The sequence below is a fragment of the Balaenoptera borealis genome (genome assembly GCF_965194805.1).
Source record: "Balaenoptera borealis genome assembly, chromosome: 7".
In the NCBI taxonomy this organism is placed as follows: domain Eukaryota; kingdom Metazoa; phylum Chordata; class Mammalia; order Artiodactyla; family Balaenopteridae; genus Balaenoptera; species Balaenoptera borealis.
This window is the reverse complement of record NC_138864.1, coordinates 125,763,933-125,781,317: the sequence shown is the minus strand read 5'-3', so window position 1 is coordinate 125,781,317 and position 17,385 is coordinate 125,763,933. Positions and strand designations below refer to the sequence as shown.

Here is a 17,385-nt window from a genome sequence, read left to right as displayed (position 1 = left end):
TGCTTGCTTTATTTCAAGGAGAGACTCCCTTTGGAAGGGATACCCACAGTCTATGCCCACTGGGGGCCCTGCCAACTACGCTGAGCATATGATATTCATGACACATTTTTGCAAATTTTTTAATTCTTCACTTTCTTACTTGTCTGACACAAACAACAAGTTTAAGCTGGATAATCAGTTTGTGCTTGACCAGAAGGAAAAGGAGATTAGGTGGAGAAGCAAACTGGTCCATCAGTAGGAGTGTCCTTGTTCTGTCCCAGGGCTGAGCCACAAGCCACAAGTCTGCCCACCACGCTCAAGCCTCCCCCTAAACCCTGAACTCAAGGACAACGCAGCAACGCACAGGCGGGTGGGGGGGGGTGGGGGGGGCGGTGGGAAGCAGAAGGCCCTTCCAGGCAGGCCTGTGGCTGCTCTAATTTACTATTCAAGTGTAAAAGTTTAATGGATGCCCTTAAGAAATCAAAATGTGTTTTCTGGCACATAATTGTTTCTTTTCTCCTCTGCTTTACAAGAAGACTCATGAATCAATAAATACCACGCCCGGCCCCCCCGTGGCAGATCCACCCCTGCGCTATCTCACCACCTGCGCCTCCGGGAGGGACACAGGCTTGTAACGAGAGGCATCCTTACGAAGGACCGGGAGGAAGTCGGGGCACTGAGCATTGTGTACCTGCACTAGGCATCGATCAAACCTCTCCCATTAGCAGAAACGCCTGCTCAACCAAAAAGAGCAACATTCTCCCAGCATCAAGACAACTCCTTAAAAGATAACGTTCCTCCTTGATCGCGTAAGGGTCACGTGACCCACCACGATGGCACTTAGATCTGGATTATGCAAGCTGTCAATAATATATCATTTAATGTACAGCGCTGTCTCCAAAAAAAACTTATATAACTGGGCCTTGACTTCTAAAGGGCAGAACAGTTCTCAGAGCTTTCTGAGATGCTCTTCCCGGGTTATAAGCCTGAAATTTGGCTCAAATAAAATTTTCCAATTCTTTCTTAGATCGACTGATTGATTTTTCATCGACAAGCATCAGCCCAGGAAGCCAAACCACACGTGCAGCAGCCAGCCCAAGACAGCCAGGACTCTATCAATAACGGAGAGCTTCCCTAATTTCTGCCCGCACTTCCAACTCAGGACCAACTGGGGAAAACCTAAGATGCTCCCTTAACCAATCACGTGGGGAAGTGAGCCACCCTAGGTCCCCCGCGCCCATAGCCTCCACCAGGGCGCCCCGGAGCCCCCTTCCCCTGGATGGACCCCTGCATTCCACCAGTGCTAAGTAAGCAGCCTCTTACTTACGTGGTTCTTCATTTATTTCCATACAACAAAGTTGTATCTTCTTTACCGCCAATTATTTTTCCCACAACTAAAAGGAAAGCCGTTTTCATCTTTAATTTTCCTCTACGTTCTGCAGAAGAGGTGCTGCCATGAAGTAAAACAGCCTGAGGGCAGGGCAGGGGGGCAATCAGAGTCCCCCCTGGATAATGAAAGGGAAGAGCCTACGCGATGGAAGGTTGATCACACCCTCCCAAGTTCTGAGTCAAGAAAACGTCTGAAAGTAAATGACCTTTAGAAACTCTTTGCCCTAACCACAAATAGGATGCCCACTAAAACTATTAAAATGAATAAAAATTTTCCTCTTTAAGAATATCCACACACACCCCCCTCCGAAAAAAAAAGAATATTCTCCAAAGCACACAATTGTGACTGGAGATTAAAGTAAAGAAAACTGGGGGTTCTCACTCAAGAACAAAAGATGTCAGCACAACATCATATCGTTCTTATTTTTATCATACTCGTTAAAAGGAATTTGTTTTCCCTAAAAAATAAAAATTGTTGTCCCAGTGACCACCACACTATCAATCCCCCCCACACACACCCACCCCAGTTAGCACCATAGGAACCCCTGGCATCTCTCAATCTTTTCCTGTCGGGGATTTTGTTCATATTTGAACTCAAACTCCAATGGATAGAAATTATGTCCTTACAGAAAAACTGCATAAATGCAGCCTGAAGACTGTAACACACCGAACCCGTGCATCATCTCAGATGATGAATAAGAGCGTAAGAAATGAAAAATTATGGAAAGAAATGCCAAACAGCCCATTTTCTTAATTACAATCTTTCTGCAAAATACCAAAATACTTTCTGTAACTTCAATTTTCCTTAATTTCTTTTTTATCACCAATGACCATCAGAAGCACAATGATCATTTCTCTTCAGTTCACAGTAAAATAAAAGTAATTATTCCAAAGTAAAAACAAAAAAATCCTTTTTAGAAACCTCTATTTCCCTCACTTAGTCTACCAAGAGCAAGATGCGAGAGGGCCCTCCACCGACAACCCAATCTGAAGGCGGCACTTCCTGGGGGATCCCGGTAGGACGGATTCCCCAAACTCTGTCCTCTGGACCACTGGTGCCGACATGTGTTACCGCTTCGGGGGCCAAGGTGTAGATACGGAACGCAGCGCGCTACATTGTGCTCAGAAGGACACGACGCATCCCAGCATATCAAAAGCTCTCGTCGACTGAGTAAAGAAAGATGCTTTCTGAAAAAAAAGAAAAAAGAAATGTGCTTTCTTTAACACAAGGTTTCCCCAATATATCTGAGCTTGGAACTTGTTTTTCATCTCTCTGCTGTAACAAGCACATCCAGAAGCAATTGCTTGGTATTGAGCCACAGTTCACTTGTGAGCAGGCCTGAGTAATTTTTGTTGGTCTCCGTGGGGTCTCTGGTCAATCCTGTGTGATCCAGCAGGCGCGACTCTGTGCGGTGGACACAGCCTGGAATTCTGCTCGCCATCAGTCACTTCTCATCCCACGTCGTCAAGAGGACCTGGTCATGGGGAGGGCGGGGAGAGGTGAACTGCTGGGTCTAAAGGTCTGTAACTCCTGTTATCCCCACAAATCCATCTCTGATGTTGGGGGAAAGAACACCAAGTCCCTTTCCCATTCTATTCACACCGGCAACAAGCATCGCCCTTGAATAAGCAGAAGTCCAGTATTTACAGCCCCAAGGCTTTCTAGAGCAGTCCACTGGAATGGTAGAGTTTAAGATTTAAGAAAAAATATATATACGCTCAAAAATGTATATCTCTTTGTGTGAATGTATCAGTGATTTTTTTTTTTTAAGAAAAAACAAAATCCTGAAAAACTATCCCCAGGTGTGGGTTTTTTTTTTAAACAATCACTTTTGCTATTTATTTATTTATTTATTTATTTATTTATTTATTTATTTTTGGCTGTGTTGGGTCTTCGTTTCTGTGCGAGGGCCCTCTCCAGTTGCAGCAAGTGGGGGCCACTCTTCATCGTGGTGCGCAGGCCTCTCATTATCGCGGCCTCTCCCGTTGCGGAGCACAGGCTCCAGACGCGCAGGCTCAGCAATTGTGGCTCATGGGCCCAGCTGCTCCGCGGCATGTGGGATCTTCCCAGACCAGGGCTCGAACCCGTGTCCCCTGCATTAGCAGGCAGACTCTCAACCACTGCGCCACCAGGGAAGCCTTCCCAGGTGTGGATTTTAAGCCCTATCGACATCATCATTCCGTTTTCATGTAGCTGATTTCCTAATGTGACATTGTGAAACCAGGCGCCTACTTTACTATGTCATGAATATAACAACTTCTCAGGGCACTGGCACGACAAACTTAGTACACATATTATTATGAGCGGTTTAGTGATCACCACCAAATTACAGAGGATGGCTTCCTCCTTGGAAGGGACACTGTTCATGAAGGCTCGGCACAAGTGCTGTCAGCTCTTTAAAAGTTATTCAACTGTAAATCAACCCGGACATGAGCGGCATATCACCAGAAAGTTCATAATGCTATTCATCTTTGCCAGTAGGGGACATTTAAGTTACATATACTATTATAATAACGTTCTTAAACTCTAATTCAGACCACTGTAATGATATCACACAATAATGTTTTGATTACCTATAACGTTTAATTTATCATAGGCTAAGAGCTAATGAATAAATGTTAAAACATACTAATTCAGCTCAAGAAAATGACTGCATAATCAGAAATGCAAGTTCAGTATACCATCCTAATTAAGATGAGTCATGTCGGTGGAAAATACCAGTCATTTGTACCTTTATAGCTCACAAACCTATTTCTCTTGATAGCTTGTTTCTAATGACTATTTAGAGCACTTTTTCTACACTGTGCTGTATCATAAGTCCTTCTGTAATAGCTCTCAAATGCCACTGATTATGGACAAATCATAGAAGCTCTTTTTCTACAAAAGAAACAAAGCACAGAGCTAAGAAGAGTGAAAAACACCTACTACTTCTAAATTCAGCAGGAGCAATTGTGTTTCAGTTTTAAAACTGAAAACTAACTGCATCCACTGGCCGTATATTCTATTATACGAAAACCCATTCCCCACCTTCATCTGAAGATCGTAGGAGCTGGCTGCTCTGATTCCTTTTGCCCACAGTTCTACAGGGTAAGGCTCGAACTTTCTGCCCATCTTCCCTGGCTGCCTCCGCCAGACCGTCTGGCCTCACGAGACAACTTTCCCAAGAGCACACTCCAGAGCAGCCCTCACGTCTGGCTGACTCCCCGCTTTTCTTCCGCATCCGCTCAGACTCCAGAGAAAAGCTACAGCTCTTGGCTGAAACTTCCAGGCATGGCTGCACCAACCTGATCATCCACTCTGATGTTTAAAATTGTTTTACGCGCCTGAGGACTTTGTTCTCCAGAGAAAGACCGAGTTCTGCACCCGGCCCCACCTTGCATGCCTCTACTCCATCATACCGGGCCTGTGTGTCAGTGAGGCGTTTAATTGCCATGTCAGCCCCTTCTGGCTGCTTCCCCACACCTCCACCCGGCTGGCGTCTCTCGTGGTCTCAGCTGAGCGTCACTTGCTCGGGAAGCTGCGACACCACCCCTCTGCTCACCCACATCCTCGCCCAGGGCCCCTGTGGTATGTCTTAGCGCACCCCACACTTCTTTCTCTCGTGGCCCTTTCACAGTCTGTGATAATCTGTGATTATCTGCTTAACGCACAGCTCTCCCACTGGAAAGGAAACTCCACCTCAGACTGGCACATCCTGGGGCTCACAGGCACTTAGCAAACGTGCGTTGACAGAACAGGGACTTAGCACAGTACCCAGAACCCAGCAAGCACTCGACAAATGATGGCTTTTCCCAGTTTAAAAAAACAAAAACCGGAGGCAACCGCACAAACCCAGAGGGTGTGGTTCTACAGACTACAGTCTGAGAGGTGCAGTGAGAGCTGGACCACAGCCTCCTGTGGTTTCCTTGACAATGTCCCCATCCCCCCCAGCTCATCTTTCCAGGAACTCTCGTCATCGGAGTTGTCCAGTAAGGTGGGATCCTGCGGCCACTGGTTCCCCTGGAGCACATAACCCCCATCAGTAGGTGAGCAGGAGAAAGAAATGAACTGATATTAACAAGCCAGCAACAAGCCGACAGCGATGCCAGAGTCTGGAGGCAGGTTTTCAGCTGGCCCGTTCTCTGCTCAGTCGCCAAGTTCAGCCACACTGCCGTGAAAAGGGACACCAAGAGCACCCCTCAGAACTCCTTCTCATCTGGTCACCACGGCCAAACTAGCTATAAGCACGAGGAGAGACTACTCAGGCCAAAGTGTGTCTGATGGGAAACAATTAAAAATTTATCTGCAGTAAGTGCTAGTGCAGCCATGAGTGACTTAAATGAGGCTCTGATCAATTACTACAGCTGATCTGACCCCTTAATATTGAAAATATAGCCAATGCTGTATCATCTAGATTTTATTGGCCATCATAAACTCTTGGGTTTGTAATTATTAATTTTTAACAATGTATAGCTATATTCCTCTTTTATCAATCAAAAAACTTTGAAATTCTTAGTAGCAAATACTATTAACTTATATATATATGATTGTACACACACACACATAACCAGAAGTAATCTGTAGCATCCCAAGCTAAAAACAAGAGGGTAAAACCTGAGAAATCAATCTTCAGAGAATAAACAGCTGCTTACTTTTGAGACATAATACAGGGTAGAAAGAACTAATATTTTAACATGAGAAAAATCTTTCCATACCAATATCAAACGATAGGTCTTTTCCTCCTTTTAAACAAGATTTATTTCCATCCGACCAAGCGAAATTGATGTAATTGCCAGTTAGAACCCCACAAAATTATTTTGCCAATCAATTTATATTTCTATTTAACAAGCATGACGGTTACTTTTAAAAGAAACATTATGAAATAGTCTTCAATCAGGTAAAGAATTATTTAACAGATAAATATTCTTAATGGTGCTCTCTTGCGGTTTGAAATAAGCTACACGCTTGATTAACCTCACAAGCCTGTTCAGCACAACCGTACTTTTTACAAATGAGATAAAATGCGGGGATCATAAAAAATGAATTCATCACAGAACTGTCAGTACTTCAGTCACAAAAGAGCTCGTTAGGCGTATTAGTTAAGTTGGAGAATGAACTGGCCATCGCTACCATAAAATATACTTACGTCTTCAAGATTCCTGCGGGGTCATTTCTTCCACTGGGCTCTCCTGCTGACCACACTGCAGATGGTGACACAGTGGAGGGAGGTCCTCTCACACACGTGTGCTACAGCATCGCACACCCACCTGTCAGGTATACGGAACACCTACTGGAGTCATGGCTTAAGAGCCAGATTTTTTTTCAGAAACCTACTAACAGCTTAGTTCTTAACAGCTTTACTGAGATATAATTAACATGCTACAGAATTCACCTACTTAGTGTGTATAATTCAATGGCTTTTAGTGTATTCCCAGAGCTGTGCAATCCTCCCTAGGATCAACTTTGGACACTTTACTCATCCCAGAAAGAAACCCCATACCTACTGGTAGGTACATTTCCTCCTAACCTTCCCCACCCCCCAACCCTCTCCCAGGCGACCACTGATCTATTTGATGTAAGAGCTAGATTGGGGGGGAGGATGTTGTGTACAATTTTATTTTTTATCTTTTTAAAAAATTTTTATTGGAGTAGAGTTGATTTACAATGTTGTGTTATTTTCAGGTGCACAGCAAAGTGATTGTTATACATATACACATATCCACTCTTTTTTAGATTCTATTCCCATATAGGTCATTACAGAGTATTGAATAGAGTTCCCTGTGGTATACAGCAGGTTCTTATTAGTTATTTTATATATAGTAGTGTGTATATGTCAAACCTAATCTTTCAATTTATCCCTCCCCCCCTTCCCCCATAAGTTTGTTTTCTACATCTGTGACTCTATTTCCATTTTGTAAATGGGTTCATTTGTACCATTTTTTTAGATTCCACATATAATCCACAAAATATCATATGATATTTGTCTTTCTCTGTCTGCCTTACTCCACTTAGTGTGATAATCTCTAGGTCCATCCATGTCGCTGCAAATGGCATTATTTCATTCTTTTTTATGGCAGAGTAATATTTCATTTTATATATGTACCACATCTTCTTTATCCATTCAAGAGATAAATGTTATATTGTTAAAAGTCTTAAAGTCAGGATGGGTAACACCCCAGACACCCGAAACCCAGCTTTCATCCAAGGTTACCCAAACACACAACACTTCTCACTATACAGCATACCCAGCCTGGAAAAACCAGGGATGGAGTCTTCATGTGATTAGAAATTTAATTCAATATTTAATGGGCACCCACCACGTGCCGGGCATTGTGAAGGTCCTGGGGGCACAAAAATCAGTCCCGTTTTCCAGAACCTCAGTCAGGTGAGGGACAGAGAGCATAGCTGGTGCATGGGTAAGAAGAGGCTGACTCGGTGGGGAAGGTCAAAGAAGGCTTCACACATCGGTGATGCTGGAGCCGAGGGCGAGAGCCCTCAGGGAAAGAAACCCCTTCTGGGGCTGATCCTTTCAGGATGCTGTGCACCAACCTCCCCTTGAAATAACACCGTGATACCAAAGAGGAACTTTCAAATCCCAGTGTGTTCAACGAAAGCATGTCTGTGGAACACGCATAACCAAGACTGAGGCATCCTCACAGTGGCCATACAGCGGCAGCTCCCAGCACAGAGCCAGGTGTAGTGTGTATCTGTTAATCCCAAACTCCTAATTTATCCCTCCCCACCCTTTCCCCTTTGGTAATCATAAACTTGTTTTCTGTGAGTCTATTTTGTAAATAAGTTCATTTGTATCATATTTTTAGTTTCCGCATATAAGTGATATCATGCGATATTTGTCTTTCTCTGGCTTACCTTAGTATGATAATCTCTAGATCCATCCATGTTGCTGCAAATGGCATGATTTCAGTGAAAGCAAACTTTAGATCAAATAATGACTTCTCTGCTTCCTAACCGTGTGGTCTCGAGCACGTGATTAAATCTCTTTGAGCCACAGTTTCCAACCTGGAAAATGGGGGGGATAATAGTCATGCCAACTTCACAGGCTGCTCAGATTAAATAAGGTCACGTGCAGTCAGCACTTGGCACAGTTCCCCACACACTCTGTGCTCAGCTCGGGGCCACTACCCACGCGGACTGGGGACTTCGGCGACTGGGTCACAATCCCGCTCTCACCTCTGAGGCCCCGCCCCACCTGGGTGACGCCGGCACGCACCAATCTACCCAACACGCTCATGTCAAAATCCCCTCATCTCTTCCATTCCCAGTGACCTCTACATGATGACCACTCACTTCGGTGGTCCTGTTCTCACTGGGAAGTGCTCCACCTCTGAAATCCGAAACACTAACATCTGCCCTATGAGCCCACCCTCCTGACCCTGAAACTCAGGACCTTCAATCCTCCCTTCCCTTTACTCCCCACCACCCGGACTTCATAGACTTCAAGGACAGAGAACCCCCAGGACACCTGCCCTGTCGCCACACTTGCCCGGCAAAACCCCACTCCTAAGGAAGCCAACTCGCTGCCTTCCTCCCTCTTCCATCCGGGCTACATGGAAGTTCCACTGAAGGGCGTCCCCAGCCCTGTGGATTTGTTCCACTAGAAGGATCTGGTGCATCCTGGGCTTCTCCTCCCCTCAACTCTGGGCCACATCATCTCCCACCTCTGCAAGGACCTCGATCAAGGAGTTACCTACCCCTTGCCCCATTGGTATCTTTTTTTTTTTTGGCTGCATTGGGTCTTCGCTGCTGCGCGTAGTCTTTCTCTAGTTGTGGCGAGCGGGGGTTGCTCTTCGTTGCTGTGCGCGGGCTTCTCATTGTGGTGGCTTCTCTTGTTGTGGAGCACAGGCTCTAGAGTGCAGGCTTCAGTAGTTGTGGCACATGGGCTCAGTAGTTGTGGCACACGGGCTCAGTAGTTGTGGCTCACGGGCTCTAGAGCGCAGGCTCAGTAGTTGTGGCTCACGGGCTCTAGAGCGCAGGCTCAGTAGCTGTGGCACACGGGCTCAGCTGCTCCGCGGCATGTGGGATCTTCCCGGACCAGGGCTCGAACCCGTGTCCCCTGCATTGGCAGGCGGATTCGTAACCACTGCGCCAGCAGGGAAGCCTCCCCACTGGTATCTTGAACTTCCCTCTCCTGTGTTCTTCCCCTACCCCTCACACATTTAGGAAAAATATCATAAGCCTCATGTTCTTTGATCCAGTCTTGGCTAGAAGATTAGTAAAAGCAGACGTGGAAGCCCTCAGGAGGAGGAGATGAAGCCCCCCGTGCGAACACTGAGAGGCGGTTCCCACAGGCGGGCTGCAAAGAGCCACCCCGAGCCGGCCACCGCGTCTCGTTAGGAAGGGAGCGCTGGCAGATGCTCACACACCAGTTAGCCAGGTCTTCCTTAAGTAAAGCGTGCCTGTAATATTCTTATCATCATAAAGTCATGTTTACATCTGTCAAATGGGGTGAAGCGACTTCTTGTCGTATCTACAGGTTTAACAGTTGTAAAAACTACTGACTTATAACTTTAGAATGTTTTGTGAAAGTGTGCACTGGTTGAAATTTTTTATAGAAAACTGTTCGCTGAGAGTTATAAGGCATTTATAAGGCATCACAGAAGGTTGATTTTACCCAACAACTCCATTAATACTTAACTCATTGCTACATTATGATCTAGTGCTAATTCAATCTGAAGAAGAGGTATGTGTAGATTTTCTTAAAATTACTAACAACTCTAAGCATTCTTCCTCCTTATAGAATGACCAATGCACATTGCAGAATCACATGCCATTTCTACATACAGTACATACAGTATCTGGCAGGTTTATTGAAAAAAAAAAAATTATGATCACTCCAATCTACTAACAGCAATGGGGCCACTGCAATTCTCAGCTAGATGAGGAAACAGAAGAGAAACCATCTGCATAAGGAACAGCCAGAATTTAGATTCAGATCTTTCAGATTCAAAAGCCCTTCCTCTGCTCACCAGGGTTTTCAGCCCCAGCTACAGACGGGCATCACCTACCGCGCTTAAAAACAGAAAGTGAAAAATGAATGCCTTCCTTGTTCCCTCCCACTCCCCCCATCCTGATGCATGTGGTCTGGGAGGGGTCTCAGCCAGAGTTGAGGGCCCCTCATCACACCAGTCACGTTCTCATGTATGACTCTGTCCCACCAATGTTATGTTAAAACAAAATGCTGGGGCTTCCCAGGTGGCGCAGTGGTTGAGAATCTGCCTGCCAATGCAGGGGACACGGGTTCGAGCCCTGGTCTGGGAAGATCCCACATGCTGCAGAACAGCTGGGCCCGTGAGCCACAATTACTGAGCCTGCGCGTCTGGAGCCTGTGCTCTGCGACAGGAGAGGCTGCGACAGTGAGAGGCCCGCGCACTGCGATGAAGAGTGGCCCCCGCTTGCCACAACTAGAGAAAGCCCTCGCACAGAAACGAAGACCCAACACAGCCATAAATTAAATAAAATAAAATTAAAAAAAAAAAAATGCTCTGATGAAGATTCTGTAAGATGAGAAACAAAAGTACAGTCTCAAAGATAATCTTGTCCCAAACAAGGGCAACGGGAGCTTTACAAGTTCTGTGGTTGAAGGACGGGTTACATTAGTTCTAGTTTAGCCAATGTGGGTGATACTGGGCTCCTGACACAGGGTCATTTGAGGGGCAGCTAAAACAGGAAGTGGGCACGACCCCTCTGAAGCCCGGGGCCGGCACTGACACACAGGAGTGCATTGCTCTAGGAGTTTGGGGGAAATGCACCTGCCAGCAAAGCACCTGGCCAATCAAAGCAAGGGGGGGGACCAAGCAGAGGCAGAAACGGTGCGTTCTCTGTGAGAAGCGCAGAGACAGTGAGGCTGGGGAGGCAAAGGGCCCCAGTGGGAAGATGCCCACCGAGGCGGGAGACAGGAGGGGCCCCGAAGGTCCTACGGTTCCTGAACAGAAGAGGAAGGCGGCGGAAGCGGTGTTAGGGGAGGTGACTCCTGCCAACATGTAGGGTGCACGGGGCGCCTGCACGAGAGCTGGAGAGTTGTGACACAGCGGCTGGAAGACCAGGAGAAAGCAACCCAGCCCCGGGGCCCTGAGCAGAGCAGACCCCAGCGGGGCTCCAAAGCAGAGTTTGGACAAAGGAAGAACCAAGTGGCCTGAGACTCTCCACCGAGGAGCTGGAGGGCCTGGGGTCGCTGACCAACAGGACCAAGTGGCAGGGACCGCCTACGGCCCGGGAAAACCGATTTTACCACACTGGGCGGAAGGATTCCTTTACTAGCCCAAACTTCTTAACCTTAAAGAGTAAAACCAAATGTTTCTTTACAAAGGCAAATTTTCAGAGAATAAAACATACTTCATGACCTAGAAGAAATACAATAACAGTTTAAAAAGTAACCTAAGTATTATAGGAAGAACGGGGTAAAACCAAATCTCCTAATTTAGCAAATTACCTTTCAAGCCAGCAATCCACTCAGCAGATGTCAGAGTAGCTACTCAAAGCTTAAAGCCATGAATTCTGAATTCCCAGGAAGGGGCGGTGGGAACCACGAGGCGCGTCCCTCCACCCGGTCCCCCACGCTCACAGGCCCATCCACCCCACTTCTGACGGCCAAGTGGTCACTGCAAGACAGGCAATCCACATCACTTTAGGAAACCTCCTCCCCAAAACTTGGTGTTAATCATCAAAGCCTCCACAGACGTGAAACAAATTTCAGTATTCTTTGAAAGAAGTTCAGGCACAAAGGGGAAAACCAAAACACCACTACAGCACAAGAGATCTTTATAAAGAGTCTAACTGCTTTTATTACAATGGTGCAAGGTAGTATTTCATCCAACACTCACCAGCAGCAAACCGGCATCTTCTATAAAACAGTTCCAGAAAGTTCAAACAAGAAAATGAAAAGATACGTTGTCTGTAATAATTCTCATACAACACAGCTTAGTGTTTAAACTTCACATCGCTCCAATAAAGTGTAACCATTTTCTAGCAAACATGTGGCCAAAAAAGTTTGCTCTGCTTTATTTTGTTTGCCTACAAACACATCAGAACATGCCTCACAATTAAAAACGTTTTATGACAACACTCCGTGACATCGACATCTACTCGTGCTCGGGATCAGCCAGTTGTACCAAATACCGTAAAATACAAAATGATAGGAAATATAAACATCAATTTGTATTTCAAGTTTATAACGTTTTATTTACAAAAATAGTCTGGGAGGAAAAGGGTTGAGAGCCCCATACTCTGCCCTGGGTGGGGAGCTATTTTGCGCCGTGTTCTAGGGTTTTCCGTAACAAATCTGAGAGTCGCAGCAGCTGAATTCCTCCAGAATTGGGTCTGTGGACGCGAAGCTCGGGTGGAGAGGAGAGCGGGGGTGGGGGGGGGAGGCGGCGGGGGGAGGCCGGGCGCAGAGATGGCTTTGTGGGGCTTCCCGGCACCACGGCACGCGCACTACGTACAGGAGCCGGTCTCCTCCGGGTCTGAAGGACACTTGCGCACCGCCGCGACACCACTGGAAGGGTGGTGTCAAAGCCGCCACTACGACATGACTCCGAAGACGGGGTTGTGGCGGCAGATGGTGGGGCCGTACTCCTCGTAGTCCTTCTTGGTGTGACAGACCTGGAAGAACTCGGGCTGCACGAGGCAACCAGCAGACGGAGCATGAACACTCCAGCAGAGAAACAAAGCTAAGTACACGGCCCAGCAAGTGAGAAACTCTCCTCGCCCCGAACCTCCATCCTCCCCCCGTGACCTCTGTCACGGATTCTGACCTCTTCAAACTGGGACCTTATTTCATTTTTTCAAAACTGATTCAGCTTCTATTTAGGAACAACCATGTGCTTGCCCTACATCAGCAGTCCGTTAGCTGGTCCCAAATTTGAGGCAAGAAAGTAGTAATTGCTCGGAAAAGTCACTGGAACTAGTGATTAACGCAAGATGTTTTAGGTAATTTTTGGATTCTCTTATCCATATTATCTGTACCCCTAATTGGCAAGGATGCTTACGAATTAGCTGTGCAGTTTAAATGGTCATTAAAGTTATTTCTTCTATCTCAGAATTAAACGTGCGGCTGTTTAGAGCCACACACAATTAGAACACGCATAATTTAACCTCCAAAAGACAGCATTTATTCAAACTCAGCAGAGAACACAGAGGTGAGAAGACAGCACAGTCTAGAAAAGGACTTACAGTTGAGGCCAGCATCGAGCCTCCGAACCACACCGCATAGCGCTGCATATGATGCGTTATCACCTGGACCTCCACGGGCTTGGGCTGGAAGGGGAAGTGATGTGTGCTGACTCACCGGTGCAGACGCCCACACCCTGACGCCTTTCCACCCACCGGATGCGGCTGCACTCTGAGAGCCTCCTCCCGTCCCGCAGGCCCTGCCTGCAGGTTCAAGCGCCTCCGAGCAGAGGCGAGCCAGAGCAGCCGCACTCCGCCCTGAAAGGAAGGTTCTCAGCCGCTCCTGCTGCCAAACCCGCCTGGCACCCGGCCCCGGCCCCCTCCCCCGGCCCCGGCCCGGCCCCAGGTGGTGCAGAGAACAAAGCACACAAGTCAAGGGCAGGTTACCTCTATCTAAAGGCATTTTAAAAAGTAAAATATCCAAGCAAATAACCCAACTGATTTTTAACTAAACAAATTAGATGTTTTAGCATTTAGAGAGAATTCCAAATAACACTAAGTGTCCCCAAAATACTGTAAGAATTACACTTTGCCAGCAGGGTGATCCCACTCGGTGAGGACACACAGGTTAGCTCCCATTCACCCCACACCAAAGCCCAAGCTTGCCTGGGTAAACCGAGTAAACTCACCAGCTAGTTAAGAATTATTATCTTGGAGGAACACAGCGTTATCGCCCCGCTCGCGTTAGTCATCTGAGCTTAATGAGAATGTTCCCGAAGGACGTTACAGTTCCTCACCGTGAACTGACCCATCTCCTTGGGATGCTGGTCATTACACTACACACCTGACCTCTTACACGCAAAGGCAACTGCTGGCGTGCGTGGGTCGGCGGGCAGTGTAAAGCGCGCAGCTGCCTCGGGAGGTCCGTATCCGCCCTGACCGCACACCCGGGGCGAGTCCAGGTGACAAACCTCTGACTGTCACTTCACACGGTGGCTGAGAGTGGCTGCAACTTGCGCTTCTCCCTCGCTGCCCAGACGGGCGTGCCCGCCGGCCTGTGCTGGGGAGAGGCCTCACCTTTATTCTGCCGCCGCTGAGCTCCTCGCTGAGTCTCAGTCTGGCGTCCACCACCCTTTTTAAGTCTCTCTGCAGGCGACGTCCAAAGTCCCTGAACATCGTAGAGCCCCCTGAAAGAACGACATTCTAAAAGACACAAAGCAGAGGTTTCCTTGCATGAAATCACCCGCCCACGCTGGCCTAGTGACCTGCCCACGACACACCCCACGCGCCCAATCGCTTGTTTGAATAACACACTTCAATCCATGTGAAAAGATAATCACCGAAGCAGAGCTAATGCTATCAAGAAAGTATAAACTGTATTTTTTTTCCCTGTGTCACAAATTCTTTCTCTTGGTGCTTTTCCTCAATTATAACCAAGTGAAAACAGGCTGCCTGTTCCATTTCTCAAAGGGCCATCTTCTACCAAAACCCCTCCCCATTTTCTCTTGACAAACTGCAAATCTAGATCTTTGAGACAACATCCTGCCCCAGGATCAACATCACGAATAATCACTGCTGCACCCAGTCACCTGTGGAGAAATCGCTCAGAAACAACAGGAGACGGTTCGGCTCCTATCAGAGTCAAGGGGCCACCAACCCACGCTGCTCTCAGGGGTCACCCCTGCTCACCAACACTCCTCCTCGACCTGGCCAGGAGCTGAGAGAACCAGGACCAAGTCCCGGACAGGTCAGATGGCAACCTTAATAGAGTAAAACAAGGGCATTCTGATCCCCACCTTCTTGAAGAGACAGGTCTCTTCACCTGCTAGCACGTTCACATAAACTGCGTATCTGTTTGCTACTGAGAATCACAATTTAAAAGCATTCTTGATATTCTGGGCATCATATCTTAGAATAAGCCTCACAGTTCAATTCTCGACTTCATAAATTATATCGATAAAAAAACTTTATCTAAATCCATCACTGCTCTTCCAATTCTGTCACTTGCACTATTGGCACTCTTTCTAGCATTTTTCTCTCCAGTCCAGGATACAGTCTCGGGTCAGTTACTGCAATTACTTCTCATATCTCTGTAATGGATTTTTTAATTTAAAAATTAATTCACCAGGGTATGAAAACAAATGTTCGTTAAGATCAGAAGCATTGCAAGATCTTGAGCTGCTTTCAAAGGCGTAACATATAAGATTCATTTTATCATTCATTCACACAATAAAAACGGTGCTGTGTATACGCTATGTATACGTGGTCAGATGATTTTAGACAAAGCAGCCAAGATACTTCAACAGGAAAAGAACAGTCCTTGCAACAAATGATGCTGAATAATTAATATCCACAGAGGAGAAATGAACATTTGCTTACTTACCTTACTTCACACACACAATTTAACTCAGTATGGATCACAGATTTAAAATGCAAGGGCTAAAACTTACAGAGCTTCTAGGAGAAAATATTTTCTTAAAGTCTTCATGACTATGATGTAGGCAAAGATCTCTTTGATTGGACATAAAAAGCGTGAACCATAAAAAATAAAAACTGATAAATTCAACTTTATAAAATGAAAACTTCTATTCTTCAAAAGATACCACTAAGAAAATGAAAAGACAAACCACAGACTAGGAAAAAGTATTTGCAATACATACATCTAACAAAGGACTTATATCCAGAATATAAAAAGAACTTCTACAACTCAATAATAATATAAACAAGCCAATTAAAAAATGGGCAAAAGATTCAAACAGACATTTCACAAAAGAAGATACACAAATGACTGATAAGTACGTGAAGAGATAGGCAACAGCATTTGTAATCAGGATCATACAAACTAAATCCATTACACACCAAGTTTAGGTTAAAATACAAACAAATGAAACTCTTGCACATCGCTGGTGGAAGTATAAATGATACAACCACTTTGGGAAAAGTTCAGTCGTTTTTATAAAATCAGTGGTTACTGTTTTCTTTCTTAAAGACTTTGGCACTTCTCAAATTTTCTAAATGCATTTTAAGCCAGAAACGATAATCCTCGCTCACCTGTAGAGTCCACGTTTCCTGCACTAAGATCGTGTTTTACGGTGCTGTCCGCCGACCTGCTGAAAGGCCGCGGAGCCCAATCTGCACAGCACCTCCTCACTCAGTGCGGCTGTGCTATCTGCTTACCCAGACCACCGTGCGGACAGGGTTCTTCTACAGACTGCAGCTCACTCTGCTGCGCAACTGTTTATCCCGTGATGTCAAATAAAAGCCTCAGTCGTGAACTACCTCTACAAAAGCAAAGGCCCTGTCTTCATGCTAGTGAAGAACATCCCAGCACACATCAGCGTGAACACTACACACAGCCTGTCAGCCACCTGATGTTTAAGCCAGAAAGACAAAGTCTATGTTAATAATAAGCTCGTTCAGTACCTTATATAGTATTAAAAATAACAAAAACTCCCATTCCTGTAACGCTAAGTATATTTTGTGCTGGAGACTCTATTCTTACTCTTAATCCCGTCTGACAGACACGCCGTGCCCCTACCCACTGTGCTATTCCTCCGTTAACCAGAGGCACAAAGTAAGATGCTCACAGAGAAGTCTCCACCCCCACCGCTCGCTACAGGTTAAGATGACAACTCTCCCAGCAGGGTCTATTTCCCCTACGTGGAAATTCTGAAAGGCTTGTCCCTCTTTAGGGACAAGAGCTTTCTTTAAAATAAAAAAATTCACAGCTTTTTAGGGAAGCATGCAACTTATTCTGTTATAGCAGTTCTCAAAACTTTTTAAAAAATATTTATTTTTATTTTTGGCCACGTTAGGTCTTAGTTGTGGCACGCGGGCTCTCTAGTTGTGGCGCGTGGGCTCAGTAGTTGCGGCGCGAGGGCTTAGTTGCCCCGTGGCATGCAGGATCTTAG

At 46.2% G+C, this 17,385-nt stretch overlaps 1 protein-coding gene across 17 annotated transcripts in view; it reads right to left on the bottom strand.

The window, feature by feature from the left end:
- The window catches only part of ACTR3B (actin related protein 3B), a 107,474-nt gene that overhangs the window by 32,579 nt on the left and 57,510 nt on the right, over positions 1–17,385 (bottom strand). For 10 of the 17 annotated variants that reach the window (XM_082398991.1, XM_082398993.1, XM_082398995.1 and 7 more), the window contains exons 9-10: positions 14,552–14,677; positions 13,538–13,621 (exon numbers count right to left, since the gene is read on the bottom strand). The exons of 1 other annotated variant lie outside the window; for it this stretch is intronic. In XM_082398991.1, the coding sequence (XP_082255117.1) occupies positions 13,538–13,621; positions 14,552–14,677 (210 nt within the window). Of the gene's footprint in view, positions 1–2,589; positions 2,844–6,494; positions 6,616–8,218; positions 12,983–13,537; positions 13,622–14,551; positions 14,678–17,385 lie in introns of those variants that run through there. 6 more of the 17 variants (XM_082398984.1, XM_082398985.1, XM_082398986.1 and 3 more) reach the window with 4 other exon arrangements.